This window comes from Myodes glareolus, chromosome 4, assembly GCF_982192425.1.
Source record: "Myodes glareolus chromosome 4, mMyoGla1.1, whole genome shotgun sequence".
Taxonomy (NCBI): Eukaryota; Metazoa; Chordata; class Mammalia; order Rodentia; family Cricetidae; genus Myodes; species Myodes glareolus.
The window spans coordinates 14,374,993-14,389,046 of NC_142029.1; the positions used below are offsets into that span (position 1 = coordinate 14,374,993).

At 43.3% G+C, this 14,054-nt stretch overlaps 1 protein-coding gene across 20 annotated transcripts in view; it reads right to left on the reverse strand.

Annotated features, from left to right (window-relative positions):
- The window catches only part of Map4 (microtubule associated protein 4), a 133,385-nt gene extending 119,342 nt beyond the window's left edge, over positions 1-14,043 (reverse strand). For 3 of the 20 annotated variants that reach the window (XM_048423392.3, XM_048423395.3, XM_085688880.2), the window contains exon 1: positions 12,302-12,367. In XM_048423392.3, the coding sequence (XP_048279349.3) occupies positions 12,302-12,352 (51 nt within the window). In that variant the 5' untranslated portion in view covers positions 12,353-12,367. Of the gene's footprint in view, positions 1-12,301; positions 12,372-13,884 lie in introns of those variants that run through there. The other 17 variants (XM_085688888.2, XM_085688887.2, XM_085688886.2 and 14 more) reach the window with 10 other exon arrangements.
- Positions 14,044-14,054: the final 11 nt, after the last annotated feature.

Here is a 14,054-nt window from a genome sequence, read left to right on the forward strand (position 1 = left end):
TGTTTTTTTGTTTGTTTGTTTTTCAAGACAGGGTTTCTCTTTTGAGCCTATCCTGGAACTCGCTCTGTAAACCAGGCTGGTCTTGGACTCACAGAGATCCACCTGCCTCTGCCTCCCAAGTGCCACCACCACCTGGTCCTCATTGAAATTTAAGGACAGCATTAAATCTGAAGATAAATTCAGAGTGTTGGAATCAAACAAGGTTAAATCCTTGCTTTATATATTTATATCATTACTTTACATTGTTCATTAGCCATTTAGTCTAGCCAAATCAATTAGTAGCAGGTCCAATGAGAGACTACCTATTTCAAAAACTAAGGTGGAGAATGATTAAGATATCCAACATCAATCATTATCCTAAACACAAACACATACATGAAACACACATGTATATATATACACAAAAAATTTAGAAAGTTCATGCTGTCTAATTCCAAAATAAATTACAAGACAGTAGTACTAATCAAGGTGGTTTGGTAACCTGTAATCAATGGATAAACCTAGGAGTCCTGAAAAGAACTATGTCACTAAGTGAACTGAAGATTGTATGTAGAAGGCATAACAATTCAAAGGGGAAGGGAAAAACTTAATAGCACAAGTACAAAAAATAAAATCTGAACACCTGCCTCACTTCAAAAATTTACTTAAACCAGACGGGCTGTAGTGGCACACACCTTTAATCATAGTATTCGGGAGGCAGAGACAGGTGGGTCTCTGTGAACTCGAGGCCAGCCTGGTCTATACAGCGAGTTCCAGGGCAGGCTCCAAAGCTACAACAGAGAAACCCCTGTTGCAAAAACCAAAGGGAAAAAAAATTACTTAAACCAACCCAATAGCAGGAATACAGACAGGCTCATGCCCGTAATCCACTAGAGTTGTTAAAGCAGATGGGCATCAGTAGTTCAAGACCAGGCTTACGTATAAATTCCGATCAACCAGAGTTCACAGGAGACCCATTCTAAATAAAAAGCAGAATGGGGTTGGTAATGTAGATCGGTTGGTAGAGTACTTGCCTACCATACAAGAAACCCTAGGTCCAATCCCAGGACCACAGTGGGTCACATCTATAGGCTGAAGCAGAAGGATCACATTGAATTCAAGGTCAGTCTAGGTTACAGAGAAGGCTCGGGAAGATGCAAGGGGAACAGGAGAGAGAAGAAAATGAGGTTTTTGTTTTTTGGTTTTTTTTTGTTTTTTTTTCAGCCAGGCACAGTGACACATGTAATGAAACTGGGAGATGGGGACAGGATTAATTAGGAGATGAAGACTAGCCTTGCCTCTGCAGCAAATCTGGGACAAACCTTGGCTACAGGAGACCCTGTCTAAAAAAAACTAAACAAATTTTAAAAATGAAATTTTCTATAGAATGGAAAAAAATCCTGCGTTTTTTATTTTATTTTTTGTTTTTTTGAGATGAGTTTTCTCTATGTCCTGGAACTCACTCTGTAGATCAGGTTAGTCTCGAACCTGCCTCCTGAGTGCTGGGATTAAAGGCGTGTGCCACCACTGTCTGGCTGCAAATCCTGCATTTAACAAAGGACTTATGTGTAAAATCTATAAAGAACCATTGCAATTCAATATAAAATTCAGGGCTGAAGAGGTAGATGCGTTAGTAGCTAAGACCACCTATTCTACACGCATAAGAGCCTGAGTTTTCCTTTCCAATACCCAGTTAAAACCTAAATATGGCTGTGCTTGTCTGCAACCCTGCTGGGCAGAGATTGGCAGATTCTAAAGGTTTGTTGAACAGTCAGTCTAGTCAAAATATTGACTGAATTCGATAGTTAGGTGATAGCATCTCAAAAGAAAGCCACACACACACACACACACTAACAGACCTAATTCTAAATGGGTAAGAGGTTGGAAATATGTTCAGTGGTATAGTTTTTTTTTCTTTTTAGATTGTGTTAATTTTATGTGTAGAAGTATTTGGCCTATATGTATGTAAGTGGACTACTTACATACTCTGCTGCTTACAGAGGTCAGGACATCAGATCCCCTGGAACTGGAGCTATGGATGGTTGTGAGTCAAGTGGTACAGTTCTTAATCTAGGATGCACAGGTTTGTTCTGATGGCAAAGGGGGGGGGGGCAAAAATCTGAACACAGAACAGGCAAGATGGTTCAGCTGGGTAAAAAAGACTGCCACCAAGCCTGAAAACCTTCTTTCAATCCCTGAGATCCACATGGTGGAGAGAAAAAGAACGAAGTCTGCAAGCTGTCCTTCAGCCTCTGTACACACACAGGCATTTGTCCTCCAGCCTCACACACCATGACACTACATAGGCGCCCAGGCATACATGCACAGAAAACAGGCACACACAAAATCTATTTTTTTAATCTGAACACATTTCTCCAAAGAATATACATAAATTGTTGATAAGCACTTTAATCATCAGGAAAATCAAACCCAAAATCATGAGATGTCACTGTGATAGCTGTAATTAAGAAAGATAATGTCAAACATCCTGTGAGAGATCTAAGAGAACTGGAACCCTCACATACACTGCTTTAGGAATACAAATGGCCACGTATAAAGTTTGGTAGTTTCTCCAAAGGTTAAATATAGTGACCATATGACCAAAAAGAAAGTCAAGCAAAGCTGTTCACACCTGTAATCCCAGTTACTCATGAGGCTAAATTAGCAGGATATCAAATTAAAGACTGGGCTTCATAGCAAGACCATACTTGGAACTTGTTCTATAGACCAGGTTGGCCTTGAACTCAAATTCGCCTGCCTCTGCTTCCCAAGAACTAAGATGAAAGGTGTGTGTCACCATGGCCTAGCAAAGCAATTTTTTAAAATAAAAGAGAAACAATCCATGTCTATTTATCAATGAATTAAATAAATAAACATAACAAAAAAATATCTACATAATGGAATGTGTAAAAAATCTGGGCAAAAGAAGAACTCATGCTACAGCATGGATAAACCTGAAAGCATTATACTAGCTAACAAAGTGTCATTTACTCTATGAATTCATTTATATAATACATGCAGAATACTGGCAGGAAGATTAGTTATTGCCAGGGGTTGGTCAAATGGGGAAGGACCGCTTGCTAATGGGTATGGGGTTTCCTTGGGGGATGATGAAATGTTCTGGAATTAGGTAGTAGTAATGGTTACAGAATACTGTGTATACACCAAAAACTACCAAATTATGATTTTAAATGGTGAGTTTTAGATCTGAATTGTGTCTTCATTTATTTTATGTTGAATGACAAATCTGTGAAAACATGAATGAAAACCTGGGTAGTACTTATTCCAAACTAGAATCAAAAGCACCCAGCCTGGTCTTAGAAAGTGAGTTCCAGAACAGGCTCCAAAGCTATACAGAAAAAGCCTATCTCAAAAAACCAAAAAAGAAAAAAAGAAAAAGAAAAATGGGTGTGGGGAGGGATCAAAAACAGTGTTCTAGCCAGACAAACGAGGACTGCAACAAAGTTTGAGGCCAGACTCAGCTATACAGCAAGTTATAAGCCAAGCTGAATTATGTAGTAAGGCCACTGCAAAACACAGACACGGGCTGTCGAAATGGCTCAGCAGTTAAGAGCACTTGTTCTTGCAAAGACCCTGTTTGGTTTCCAGCACCTACCAGTAGCTCTCAATTACCCATAACTTCAGTTATAGGGGATTCAACACCTTCTTCACTACTTCCTGAGCACCAGTACACATATGGTGCACATACATACATGCAGGTAGTCATGCACAGTAAATTAATCTTTAAAAAAAATTTAAAGCCAGGTGGTGGTGCACGCCTTTAATCCCAACACTCAGGAGGCAGAGGCAGGAGAATGTGAGTTCGAGGCCAACCTGGACTACAAGAGCTAGTTTCAGAACAGGCTCCAAAGCTACAGAGAAACCCTATCTTGAAAAACCAAAAATAAAAACATAAATAAAAAAAATTAAACACAAATATTAAGGACCAGTACAGCTCAACAGGTAAAGGTGCCATTAAGCCTGACAACTGAGTTCAATCCTCAGAACCCACAACGGAGGAGAAAACCAACACTCCACCACATGCGTATGCTTTATGTGCACATGTTCCCTCTCTCTCCCCTACCTCAGCCCTCTCAACACGGACACACAGACACACACACACACACACACACACACACACACCTCTCACACTGTTAGTCCTCTTTATCTTCATCTCCTCACGAAGAAGAAAACAAAGGCGCAAGATAATCTGAGCAGATTCAAAGAGATTCCCTGGTGGCAATGGTGATCTGTAATCCCAGGACTTGGGAAAGGGAAGCAGGAAGGTCAGATGTTCAAGGCCCACCTTAGCTATACAGCAAGTTCAAGATCAGTATATGGTACAGGGGACCATGTCTTAAAAAAGAAAAAACTTGCTGGGCAATGGTGGTACAAACCTTTAATCCCAGCACTTGGAGGCAGAAGCTTTGTGAATTTGAGACCAGCCTAGTCTACAGAGGTCCAGGACATCTGGAGCTAGACAGAGAAACCCTTGGGGTGGGGGGATTCACTGGGTGGTGGTAGTACATATACCTTTGATCCTAGCACCTGGGAGCCAGAGACAAGTCTCTGAGTTCAAGGCCAGCCAGGTTTACACAGAGGAAACCTGCCTCAAAAAAAAGAAAAGGAAGGAAGGAAGAAGGGAGGGAGGGAGGGAAGGAAGGAAAGAAGGAAAGATCCCACTATATATCTACCCAGCCAGATTAAGTGTAGGTCTCACTGTTCATCAAATAAGCTTCTTTTTGCAACAGATGGAGACTACTACAGAGATGCCCAACTGGGGCAAAGTACAGAGAGTGAGTGACCAGGGGTTGCACCAATCCCAATTAGTACAGTGCAACCCTTACTCCTATGGCTAAGGAAAAAAAAAAATCAAGAAAGAAGTAAAAAAAAAAAAAAAAAAAAAAAATGAAGAGCCAGAAGACCAATATGTCTGCTCCCGAGTGTCTTCTGGACATGACATGGAAACTGTAGCCGTGAAATCACATCACATGGCTGCCTAGAAAAGACCTGCATAGTGACAACACATGCTAACACAGGGGGATTTCACAAGGCCCTGTCCTAGATGAAGAGCTACAGGCAATCAATGGATGCTGACATGAGTTTTCTCTGAGAATGAGCCCCCTGAACTCAATTACAAGAGTTCAGCTTTGAGAGTTTGAATAAGGAGGAAGTGAGGGACATATTAACTCTCAAAAAAAAAAAAAAAAAACCCTTAGCCTTAGCCATAGTGCACCTTTAGTCAAAGTGAGAGACACAGAGGCAGGCGAATCTCTGAGTTCAAGCCGCGCATGATCTACAGAGCAAGTTCCAGGACAGTCGCTGGGGATACACTGAGAAACCCTGCCTTAAAAAACAAAAATAAATAATAAAACATTTTAAAATGGTTTAACTCCATAGAACAATGGACAGAAACTGGCAAAGAATATAAGAGTGTAAAAAGTCAAGCAGTTCTGTTTTGCCAGGATGGACCAGAGCTGCATGTCTGGGCTGACGGTATCAAGAACATCAGCAATGCTGAAAAAGGAGGCAAAGGCCAGGTCCTTATAAGGCCATGGTCCAAATCATCGTCTGTTTTTCTTTTCTTTTGAGATTGAATCTTACTACATAGTCCTGACTGGCCTGGAACTCCCTAAGGAGAACCAGAAACTAATAGAGATCTGCCTACCACTGTTTCCCTAACGCTGGCATTAAAAGTGTACCATACCACACCTGACATTATTTTCTGTTTTTGTTGGGGGGGCATTTTTATGTTCCTGGTTTTCTTTTTTTCTTTTAAGGCTGGGTCTTGCTCTGGAGCTGGAGCTGGCCCAGAACCTATGAGATAACTTAAACTTGCACCCATCTTCTCCAGAACACTGGCATCTCCAGTGCTAGAGCTACAGGGATGAAGCACAATGGTTCATTCTCATCATTGATTTTTCTGATGTTTAAGCAGAATGTCACTGAGAAATTTTAAGTAATTGGCAATCACAGAAAGGGAGATTTCTGCGAACTTCACAAACAAGTTGAACAAGTATGGACTAATTAGCCCCAGACCTAGGAAAATGACAGAATACGTCCTACCTCAGTTTAGTTCCACCACACTGACAACCACAGCTGGCATCATTATCATGCACCATGAAGAAGCAATATGAAAACACAAAGGAGGATAAATACTGGCTTTTTTCTTCCCTTTTTCAGATTAGATTTATTCTCTGTGTATGTATACTCAAGTGTGGAAGTCAGAGCACAATTTTCAGGAGTCAATTCTCCCCTTCCACCACATAGGATCCAGGGATCAAATCAAGTGCCTTTTACTACCTGAGCTACTTCACAGGCCCCTTTTTCATTTGCTTAAGATTTATTTCCTTTTATGTCTTTGAGTGTTTTGCCTGTATTTATGACTTGTGTGCCTAGTGCCCACAAGAGGGCATCAGGTCCCCTAGAACTAGAGTTACATACAGATGGGTATAAGCAGCCATGTTAGTGCTGAGAACAAAACCTGGGTCATTTGCAAAAAAAAACAAAGAACAGAACAAACAAACAAACAAAAAAAACCAAATGTGTCTATTCATTGAGATGTCTCACTAACTCCTTTTTTAAAAACAGAGAACAGGTTTCATATAGCCCTGGTTGGCCTGGAATGTACCATGTAGCTTGTGATCCTCTTGCTAAGATTACAGTGAAAAAAAAAAAAAAACCACACAAATGTGTCTATCCATTGAGATGTCTCTCTAACTCCTTTTTTAAAAACAGAGAACAGGTTTCATATAGCCCAGGTTGGCCTGGAATGTACCATGTAGCTTATGATGATTGTGAACTTGTGATCCTCTTGCTAAGATTACAGATGTGTCCCATCATGCCAGATTTACTGGGTACTAAGAATGTAATCCTGTACACTAGTCAAGTACTCTAGTAAGTTACATCTTGTCTTGGGATTCATTCTCTAAGGATGTAAAACATCTATATAAATAGAATGTTTCAGTGGGGTAGAATTAAAAACAAACCAACAACACAAATAGAAAAAAAAATAACAAAAGGACAAAGATGTGACTTCACAGAATTTCTTAAGAAAAGAAATGGAGAATAAACTACCAGTGAAAAGTAGTGAGAAAGCCAAGATTTGACTCAGCAATTAAGAACAATTAAAACCAAGAACTTCTTGGTCTTGCAGAAGACCTGGGTTTGATTCCCAGCACCCACATCGCAGCTCAGAACTACCTGTAACTCTGATCTCAGGGGATCCAATGACCTCCATAGTCACCAAAAACACACAGACACACATTCAGGCAATACATAATAACAATAATTTAACACAGTAAATAATAATAATATATCTAACAACAAAGGAAAAGAACATAGCAAGAAAAAGAGAACTTGCAGGCTGAGGATATAGTTCAATAATAGAATGCTTACTCATAATGCCCAAGGTCCCAGGCTCAATCCCCAGTACACATGAAAGAACAAACAAGCCAGGCAGTGGTAATGCACACCTTTAATCCCAGCACTTGAGAGTCAGAGACAAGTGGATCTTTGTGAGTTCTAGGCCAGCCTGGTCTACAAAGTGAGTTCCAGGACAGACTTCAAAGCTACTGAGAAACCCTGTCAAAAAAAAAAAAAAAAAAAAAAAAACCACAAACATAAACAGACAAACAAAAAAGAACAAGTCTGAATTGATTCTAAAGTAACACTGATGGGAAGTGTAGTTAATTCTCAGAGGGCAGGGAAGGATCCTACGTACTTTTTTTTTGAGTTTGAGTTTTATATAACCAAGCTGGCCTTCAAATCCTGAGCTCAAACAAGTCTCCCACCTCAGCCTTCAGTGCCTGGGACTACATACCCCATAATATGGCATTTCCATTTCCAGTGATTAACAAAGCATCTAGATCAAACCATATCTAAAAAACTGGTAAACAGTTTAGAAATCACATTTGAAGACAGGTAGAGGGGGGCTGTATGGTATGGGAAAAAAAGAACTTTGTTTTTCGAGACATGGTTTCTCTGTGCAGCCCTAGTTGTCCTGGAACTCGCTCTGTAGGTCAGGCTGGCCTGGAACTCAGAGATTCACCTGCCTCTGCCTCCCGAGTGCTGGGATTAAAGGTGTGCACCACCACCGCCCAGCTGAAAAAAGAACTGTTAAGTGGGACAAAGTAAGTGTCACTGAATGACACTTAAAGTGAATACTAGAGCTGCACAGAATTAAAAACAACTGCAGATGGAAAAATCAGAACCACTAAGTAAAAACTGAAGGGAGGCTAGTTGGAAGGAATTATGAGAGGCAGGCATGATGTTGCACACCTTTAATCTTTAATGCTAGCACTTGGAGGCAGATGCAGAAAGCCTGCCTATCCTACAGAGTGAGTTCCAGGTCAGTCAGGAATACACAGAGAAACCCTATCCTAGAAAAACCAAAACTAAAATAAATAAATAAATACATACATACATACATACATACAAAAGAAAAGAATTATCAGGAACAGCTTTTCAAAATGATAGATTTGGGGCTGGTGAGATGAGTCAGCATGTAAAGGCCTTAAAGGCCGAGCGAATTTACTTCAACTCCAGGAACCTACATGCCAGAAGGAAAGAACCAACATCCTTCCACATGATCTTTCAACACGTAAGCACTCACATACGTACACACAAAATAAAAGGTCATAAAAAAAAAAGATAAATAAAAGGACATTTGTAAACCTAGAATTGGTAGCCAGCAGCAGTCACTACCTAATGTTGTCATTTCTTTTTTGAGACAAGGTCTATGTAGCGCTGGTGGGCAAACTCAGATCCATCGTCTCTACCTCCCAACTGTGGGAATTAAAGGTATGAGCCGTCGCACTCCGGTAGGCCCTTGTCATCATCCTCACCATCACCCCTAACCACCTCAAATATATTTCAGGAACGGCTAGCTATTTAACTTCTGCTCCTGCCTCCCATCTGCCCAGAGGACTCCTGAGACTACAGGGGCTCACCCACTCGCACCCTCTCACCCCAGCTACCTGGCCATCTTCCTCTGCTAACACATCCACTATGCCCATATTTATAAAGGTTCTGAAAGTTAAAACTCAGGTCCTCAGGTTTGCACAGAAAACACATTACCCACCGAGCCATCTTTTCTTGAGACAGTCTTCACCTAGCCCAAGCTATCTAAAGTCATCACCTTCATGTTGTTCCTCTCCGCACCCCTTTGGTTTTTCTTTGTAGCCTGGATGTCCTCAAACTCAGATATGAGCCACCATGCCCAGCATGCCTCTCCCTTTTTATCAACTCTTCTATAAAAGTCTAAAATTATTTCAAAATAAAAGTTTTGTTTTTTTTTTTTTGGTCTTTCGAGACAAGGTTTCTCTGTAGCTTTTGAGCCTATCTTGGAACTAGCTCTTGTAGACCACACTAGCCTCAAACTCACAGAGATCCACATGCCTCTGCTTCCCAAGTGCTGGAACTAACGGCGTGCACCACCACCTCACAGCAATAAAAGATTTTTTTAAGCTCCATTTCTTTGCACAGTGGCAACACATGCCATTATTTCCAACACTTAGAAAATGGAAACAGAGCCAGGCAGTGGTGAAAAACGCCACTGTCACGTAATAGAAGATACACACATACATACGTGAAAGAAAGTTAAGAAATGTCCCACAGCTGGGCAGTGGTGGCACAAGCCACAGTGGTGGACAGGCTCCAAAGCTACAGAGAAACCCTGTCTCAAAAAACCAGAAAAATAAAAAAAAATAAAAATAAATGGAAGCAGAAGCCTGGTGGAGGTGGTGAATGCCTTTAGTCCCAGCACTTGGGAGGCAGAGGCAGACAGATCTCCAGGTCAAGGAAAACTCACAATAGCTGAGTTCCAGGACAGACAGCCAAGGCTCCAAGGAGAAACTCTATCTCAAAAAAAGGAAACAGAAGGATCTTCAGTCAAGACCAGTCTAGGCCACATAAGGAAACCCTGTTTCAATAGACAAATACATTTTTGCCACTGTAAAAGAAAATGAAGGCGGGCTTGGTGGCATTTGCCTGTAATGTCAGCACCAGAGAAGCAGAGGCAGGATGACCAAGGGGCCAGCTTAGGTCAATAGTGAGGTAATGAGTCAGAAAAGAAAAAAAAAAATGGGGAAAGGTTATATCTACTTGTCATTTCTGATTTTCTTGCATTTTATGGAAAACTAAAACTTACATCAACTACTCATGCTTAATGTTAAAAAAAAAGGTGGGGGGACTGGGAATGCAGCTGAGAAGCAGAACTTTCACCTATCATCTGTATAAGTTCCAGCCCTTGAACTGGGTGTGGTATTACATGAGTTCAAAGTGGGTCTGAGCTATATATATAAGGTCCCATTCTCAATAATAATAATAATAATCCACAAATTTTCAAAGTGCCAATTACAAAAGTCTGCAGTCAAAATTCAATCACTAAATTTAGAAATAAGGTTAGAAAGAACCAAACCTCTAACTAAAGCTAAACTATGTAGCTGTAAGAAATCCCAAAGCTAGAAGTGGAGATATAACTGTGATTTCCCAGGCAAGAAACAAGATAGCTTGAATCCAGAAGCTCAAGACCAGCCAGGGCAATACAAGACCCCAATCTCAGTGAAAAAAACTTGCAGGTGTTTCCTTTGGTGTCACCAAACAATGGAAAATGACTTTAATACAGACTATAACCTTATTTGTATATCTGAAATTTTAGTGCAGGAACTCTGTTAAACACAGGAATAGACTGTTTTTAAACCTGGGAAGGGAGAGAATTGGGACACACCCCAAGATGGGTACCATGGGGGCATACAGCTACAATCCTAGCACTTGAAAAGACTGATGCAGCTGGGTAGTGGAGACACACACCTTTAATCCCAGCACTCAGGAGACAGAGGGACATAGATCACAGTAAGTTCGAGGCCAGCTGGTCTACAAAGTGAGTTCCAGAACAGTCTGGACTGTTTCACAGAGAAACCCTGTTTCATTAAAAAGAAGCCTGATGTGCACCCAGTGCACATTACACCATTATACCTTTATGGCTCACGCCTTTAATTCTAGCACTCAGTGGATCTCGGAGGTGGAGGCCAGCCTGGGCTATGGAGGGAGTTCCAGGACAGCCATGGTTACACAGACAAAACCTATCTTGAAGGAAAATTAAAGGGGGGAGGGGTGGGATAAGCGCACACTTTTAATTCTAGCACAGGGTGGCAGCGGCAGGTGGTTCACTGAATTTGAGGCCAACCAGCCAGGGCTGTTACACAGAGAAAGAAACCCTGTGTTGAAAAATTTAAAAAGGAAGTCTGAGGCATGAGGACTGCCATGAGCTCATGGGCAACTGCCATGAGGGCAGTCCAGATTACATAGTAAAATCCCAGGCCACCCTGGACTAGAGAATAAACCTTATCTCAAAAAACGGAGGCTTGAGAGGCAGCTCAGAGGTTAAGACCAACTGTTGCTCTAGTAGAGGACCCAAGTTTGGTTCACAGCAATCACAGTGGCTCATAGTCATCTGTAACTCCAGCCCTAAGGGAACCCAACCCCCTCCTAACTCATGGGCACGATGCACACACATGGTGCACCAAGAAACAGGCAAAAAACTCTCTTATGCAAAAAATTAAATAGAGATCTAAATTAAAAATTTAAAAATAATACAAGTCTCCAGAGACAGAGGGACATGTATCTCTGTAGGCTCAAGGACGGCCAGTAATAGAAACCCTGTCTCTGACTCAAAAATTAATAATAATAATAATAATAATAATAATAATAGTAAGAAGAAGAAGGCCTAACAGTTCAACAAGTAAAATCACTTGCTCCTACGCCTCAGGACAAGTTCAATCCCCAAAAGACACATAAAGAAAACTGACTCCCAAAGTTGTTCTTTGACGTCCACCACACTCATGTTGTGGCACACATACACATACATACACACACACACACACACACACAATGTTAAAAATAAGTAAATAAAACACAATAAGACACACCCTTGCACTTTACAACTTTAGTGCATGTGTTAACAATAGGAAAAGAAAACAAACTCCACTAAGCTTCAATAACTTGATTGAAATATCCCTGAGAACATTCATTGCCCTCATTCCAATGCTATAGTCAATTGTTTTACTGATTAAGCTACCAGGAACAATGGAGGTATTTTGGGACAGTGGATAATTAAATCTAAATGTGTACAAGGCACCAATACTTTCAATACACATTGGAACCTGTTTTATCAATCTCTGCTGAGTCTGCTTTGCATGAGTATATTCCCTTTTTGAAACAGAGAAAGAAACACAGAACCCAAATATCTGGAAGATGGTTCTGTCTCAAAAAGCTTTAATCAACGCTAAATGTGAGATTATGATTGAGATCAAAATATCACCTTTGAAAGGAAGTGGTTTGGGCCATCACACTCCATCATTTGAAAAGGCATCACCTGAACACACTCCCATTCTACAGAGTGGAGAAAAGGGAAAGTCACAAAGTTGCAAGTACCTGCTGTACTCTACAGATAGATGGAGTGCCGTGCTTAGCAACTGTAGTGTTGTCTACCAAACACTCAGCCTGTCACAGTTTGGGCCTGACAACTGTTCACTCTAAATCCATGCGCTCAACTTGGATTCAGGATTCATTTATAAAAATAGCTGCTGCTGTTGGTCTTTGAATCTCTGCGCTGATGACTGGGCAGTGTTACCCTATAGGCCTAGAGCAGCTGTATTTCCCTCACCACACCCATCGCTCTGCCTACCCAGCCAAGCGGCCGGCAACCGCCCCCCTCCTGCTTGTCACCCCCCCATCTCTGCACCATACGATTCTCCCTCCTCCTGGGCTGAGTGAGCAAATTACAAGCACAAATATCCCCTGATGCAATGCCACAACCATCCCTGGGAAAGAGCAGGGGCAGTTGCCAAAAGCGCAGCAGTAGGGAAATGGGCGGGAGACGCTCACAGAGAGCAGGAATCACAGACTGGGCCAAGAACCACCGCAAGGGCCCTCAGGAGAAGCACTGTAACTGGACCAGAGGAGGGGGAAGGGGAATGGGGGCTCCAGGAGAAAGCTGGGTAACACTAATCTTCCCTGAGAAGTACAGGCTACGATACCCCACCTCACCCCGGGAGAGGACGAGCTCTGGATTCCTAAAACACAAGCCCCCGTGGGGCAATCAGTCTCTTCCCTTAGAGCAGCGAACGCATTTAATCAACACAATCCTGGAGATAAAGCCTCTCCAACACGCCCAGGAGGCAATCTCAACTGAAGCTGAGCTCCGCCTGGAACAGCCCGAGAGAGCTCGTCCTGGGTGCTAAGTTAACCACAATCTCTTGCTCTGAGTAACGTTTCCAACGGGCGCTGCTAGTCTTGCTCCCTAAGTTTCCAAGCTCTGCACCCTTAAAGTGACCGCTCTGCAGTCCTGAAGCCAGACACGGGAAGCGCGTCAGTCCCCCATACTGCACGGGGCCCACGCACACAAGAGTAAAGATTCTCCGGACCACCGCTCAACCCCACCCATCAAGCCCAGAGCGGACACGCGGAGGCTGCTCTCAGTTCCCACGTCCACTGTCGCCCCTCCTGGAGCCTGGAGAAACGTCCCGGCGATCTGGTGCACCCCCCCCCGAACCCCACCCAAGGCCCCAGGCTGCAGTCGACCCTCGGTGCCGGGGCGCAGCTCCTGCCCAGGCTGAGGCAAGCCGCTCGGCTCCACAGCCCCAGACGCCCCGAAACAGGATCTCTCGGCCCGTCTCGCCCCCTCCGATCCCCACGGAAGACTCCGCGGAGACTCCGAAGGTCACGCCCGCAGGCCCCCGGCCGGGCCCCCTGTAGCAGCCACCCCGGCGTCCCGCAGGCCGGCAGCCACCGCCCTTCCCCGCCTCGGGCGGGACCTGCGGGGTCCCCCGCGGTCACCGCGAGAACCTAGGGAAGCGTCTCCGGGGGACAGCGAGGAGGCCGACCGTCGGATCCCGTCCTCACCAGCACTCACCCGCCGCCGCCAAGCCCAAGCCGGAGCCGCAGGAAGCCGGGAGAGGGCAGAGAGGAGCAGGGAGCAGCCGGGAGGAGCCGCAGGAGCCACAGAGCAAGCCGGAGGGGCGGGGCGCAGGGAGGTGGCCGCTTCCTCGTCGCCCTCTTGAAGGCCGGCACGA